The 4,070-nt window shown below is 43.2% G+C and overlaps 1 protein-coding gene across 1 annotated transcript in view; it reads right to left on the reverse strand.

Annotated features, from left to right (window-relative positions):
• Window positions 1-3,742, reverse strand: part of MS4A8 (membrane-spanning 4-domains, subfamily A, member 8) — a 14,842-nt gene extending 11,100 nt beyond the window's left edge. Inside the window, exons 1-2 of the mRNA XM_008585614.1 lie at window positions 3,524-3,742; window positions 1,344-1,466 (exon numbers count right to left, since the gene is read on the reverse strand). Of these exons, the coding sequence (XP_008583836.1) occupies window positions 1,344-1,466; window positions 3,524-3,742 (342 nt within the window). The remainder of the gene's footprint in view (window positions 1-1,343; window positions 1,467-3,523) is intronic.
• Between the last annotated feature and the right edge of the window lie 328 nt (window positions 3,743-4,070).

The following is a 4,070-nucleotide window of genomic DNA, read 5'->3' on the forward strand; positions in this document are numbered from 1 at the left end:
ATGGATGGGAAAAAGAGAGAGCGGGCCCTCAGAGAGAGATGCTCCCAAGAGCACGAAGCCTGCCATTTTGCAGATCTTGTGTGGGGTGAGGGTGGGGGATAGCTCTAGGCTATGTTATTTAAATTTTATGGTGACTTGGGCTGACGTCTAGGTTACTCCAGAGTTTTGCTATCTGTGAGAAAAGTTGCATTTGGGTCTATAGATAGGTGTGTGAGTCAGGGGAAACACTGTGTAACAGAAGTGAGAAAAAGGGGAAAGGTAGTTGGAGAGGGGAGAAGAGGGAGGGAGTGTTGTGTGCCTGGGGGGTGGGGAGGCACGAGGGAGAGAAGAAAAAATCATAAAGGCAATAAACTGGATGGGAGAAAGACTATGTTCTTAACCTTCTATGGAGTCACAGACCACCCTGAGAAACTGATGAAAGCTATGGACCTTTCCAGAAAAAAAAATGCACATCTAACATACCAGATATTTTCCCCAAATGGGGCCTCCCCTCCAAAGCCCATCTATGGCCTCTAGATTAAGAGCTCTCGTTGCTCAAGCATGCAGACCCTTGCTGTCCTATGACTGGGAAGCCACTCTTGACCGCTGGTGAAAGTGCATGTCTCCTCGTCAGGCTCGTGGGCCTGTATTGAACAACACTTGAGGGCTATTCCCAGCACATCTTTTTACACGTTGGTGCCTTTTTTTGTGAATTAAGTAAATGTATCACCTCTAAGTTGAAGAACTACAAAAATGTTTCCTGATCTTTGGGATGGGTGAACTAGATAAGGTGCCCCCTTCAAGTGGGTGCCACCTTGCAGGACTGTAACTTGATATTATGGGCTGAATTGTGTCCCCCCATCAGCCCCCCAAAATTCATATGTTGAAGTCCTAACCCCCAGTACCTCAGAATGTGACTGTATTTGGAGGTGGAGGCTAGCTCTAGGCTATTTTATTTAAATTTTATGGGATAGGGTGACTTGACTGACATCTAGATTACTCTAGAGTTTTACTACCTGTGAAAAAAGTTGTATTTGAGTCACAGGTAGGTGTGTGAGGATGTTTAAATAGGTAAAAAAGGTTAAATGAGGTCATTAGGGTGACTGGTGTCCTTACAGGAAGAGCTTAGGACACAGACAGGCACAGAGGGATGGCCATCTGCAAGTCAAGTAGAAACATCTCAGGGGACACTTCGATCTCAAGTTTCTGGCCCCAGAATTGTGAGATAACAAACTTCCATTGTTTCAGCTCCCGTCTGTGGTGCTTCATTACAGCAGCCTTAGCAAACGAATGCACCTGGTGAACAACCTAAGCGTGCTGGCACCTTCTGGGAACTCCTTTTCAGGGTGACTCAAGTTACTCACCCAGATGCCTCCCCAGAAGGGAAAGCCTCCATAGAATGAGATAGGTACATAGTACCCGGAGAGGACTGTCACCAGGATGGAGCCAAGGCCGATGTGTACCAGGCCGATCAGGATCTGGACGACCTGTTGGGGAACCACAAGCTGAGCCTTTGTTTCTGAGGCTAGATCCTGCCTTCCCTTTGAGCCACGTTTTTAATTTTAATAAAACGTTTTGTTTTCCTTGTCTAAAGAGTAATACAAAAAATGTACAAATGCAATAACAACTCCCCATAATTTCCCCCCACCTGGAGAAAACAACCATTTACATTTTGGTGTATAACCTTCCATAATTCTTTTTGTTTGTTTGTTTTTGGAGGCTGGTTGGTATAAGGATCCAACGCTGGACCTTGGTGTTATGGGTACCCTACTCTAACCAACTGAATTAACCGGCAAGCCCTATTCTTTTCGAATATAACCTTGACAATACAAAATGGCTCTGTATTTTATTAACTTAATATTTCATCACGAACATGCCCCCATGGTATTAAATATTCTTCAAGCATATGCTTTTTAAGTCTGCTCAGATTCCATCATAAAGTTCTATGGAGTAGTTGGAACAGAGATATTGGACAGGTAAGATTGTTTCTGTTTTTTTCCTACTATACATAATGTTGCAATGAACAAACTTGTTTGTAAATCTTTGATCTCCTCTCTTATTTCTTTAGGATATTGTTATGGGTTGAATTGTGTCCCCCCAACCCCTCCTGCCCACCAAATTAATTGTTAAAGTCCTAACCCTTAGAATCTCAGAATGTGACCTTATTTGGAAAAAGGATTGTTACAGATGTAATTAGCTAAGATGAGTCACATTGGAGTAGGGTGGACCCCTAATCCAATATGACCAGTGTCCTTATAACAAGAATGTCATGTAAAGATTGAAGTCGTGCTGCCACAAGCCAAGAAGAAAGGCCTGGGCTGATATTTCCCTAATGCCTTCAGAGGGAGTGTGGCCCTGACCACACCTTGATTACCAGCTTCTGGCTTCCAGAAGTGTGAGACAATTCATTTCCATTGTTCTAAGCCATTTAATTTATGGTGGCAGCTTTGTTATGGCAGCCTTAGAAAACCAACACAGATACATTCTTGCACAAATGGTATCTATACATATATACACACACACACACGTATATATACAAACATGTATATATATATGTATGTTTGTATGTATACTACAAACATGGTAGCCCATACAAACATATTATTTCCTTAAATTTACACAAATGGTAGCAAGTTATACACAACGTCTGTCCCTTACTTTCTCCCATTAAAGATACATCTTAGTGTATGCCTATATCATTATGTAACGAGCTTCCTTGTTCTTTTTATAGCTCCACTACATTTCATTCTTTGGATGTGCAATACATTGATTTAACCAGTATTACATCAGTGCATATTTTGGTTGTTTCCCTTCTTTCTTTATCACAAACCATGCTGCAATGAATAAGCTCATATGTACCGCATTTTTTGTGGGTGCGGGTATATCTGGAAGATAAAGTCTCAGGAATGGAATCATTGGGCATATTGTAAATTTGACAGATCCAAATGCCCTGCATACAGGTTGCATCAACTTACACTCCCATGAGCAATATTAGAGGGTGGGGCTAGAGTTGGAGCTTGGGTGGTCTCGGTCAGAATCGTGCTTGTCATGATTTGGCTACACAGTGAAATAAGATTTCTGTAGTCCCACTAAGGACAGCCTTTCAGGGATGGTTGTGGACTCTTATTTTGTTGGTTGTCTAACCTGCTTTTTTTCCCATTGATTCAATCGCACCGGGTTTTGACTCCACCTTGTGGCCTACCTTGGCCTTGTTGGATCCACTTTTCTTTCAGGGGCCACATGGATCAACATGGATGCTGGTGACAGGATCAACATTCAAGTGCACTGCTTTTTTTTTTTTTTAATTGTTGTCGTTGTCACTTTCCCCCCTCTTTCACAAAATGCCTGTATCAGAAAATACAAGGCTCTATACCAAGGCTCCTGGTGATGTTGCACAGCCAAGCTTTCTAATAGACCCGGGTTTGGCAAAGCCCATCAGCTTCAACACCACCTGCTGGATTTGGAGTTTCCATATTTTCCAAACCTTCCCCTCCTCCAGCTCCAGCCATGTGACCCCCGGCCTGCAAAGTGAAATCTCACTTACCCCTAAGGCTTTGCCTTCTTTCAAGGCTTTCTGGGCAGGCTGCTCATTCACATTCAACACCAAACCAGGTGGGTTTCCAGGAATTAGGTGGCCTTGGGGCTGGTTGTTTGGATATAGGGGCACCTGAGACATGACTCCCGGGCTCACAGGATAACCACTGTGGGGTGCCACCACAAACACGGAATTGGCCATGGGGCCTGTCGAACTCATCGAACTCATGCTGCTAAAAAATAAACGTGATAGAGTCGTCCTTCACATATGCACTCGTGTTTACATTTAAAAAGGACTTTTGATTCTGCTAGCTCATTTGAGCATCTCAATCCCTATGAGTTTATTAATCCCATTTTAGAGATCGTATTAGATAGCAGTCACAGGGCACTTAAGAGGTGCCCAGGAGGTCAATGCTTTACAAATTTATGTCCTTGAAACCTCACACTTGCCCAGTTTCACAGGTGAGAAAACTAAGGCCCGAGGAGGTTAAGTGCTATAAGGAGGCAAGCACTGTGTGTTTTCATCTTTGTATCTCTCATGGTATTTAGCCTGGTGC

This window comes from Galeopterus variegatus, unplaced genomic scaffold (assembly GCF_000696425.1).
Source record: "Galeopterus variegatus unplaced genomic scaffold, G_variegatus-3.0.2 Scaffold3640, whole genome shotgun sequence".
NCBI lineage: Eukaryota > Metazoa > Chordata > Mammalia > Dermoptera > Cynocephalidae > Galeopterus > Galeopterus variegatus.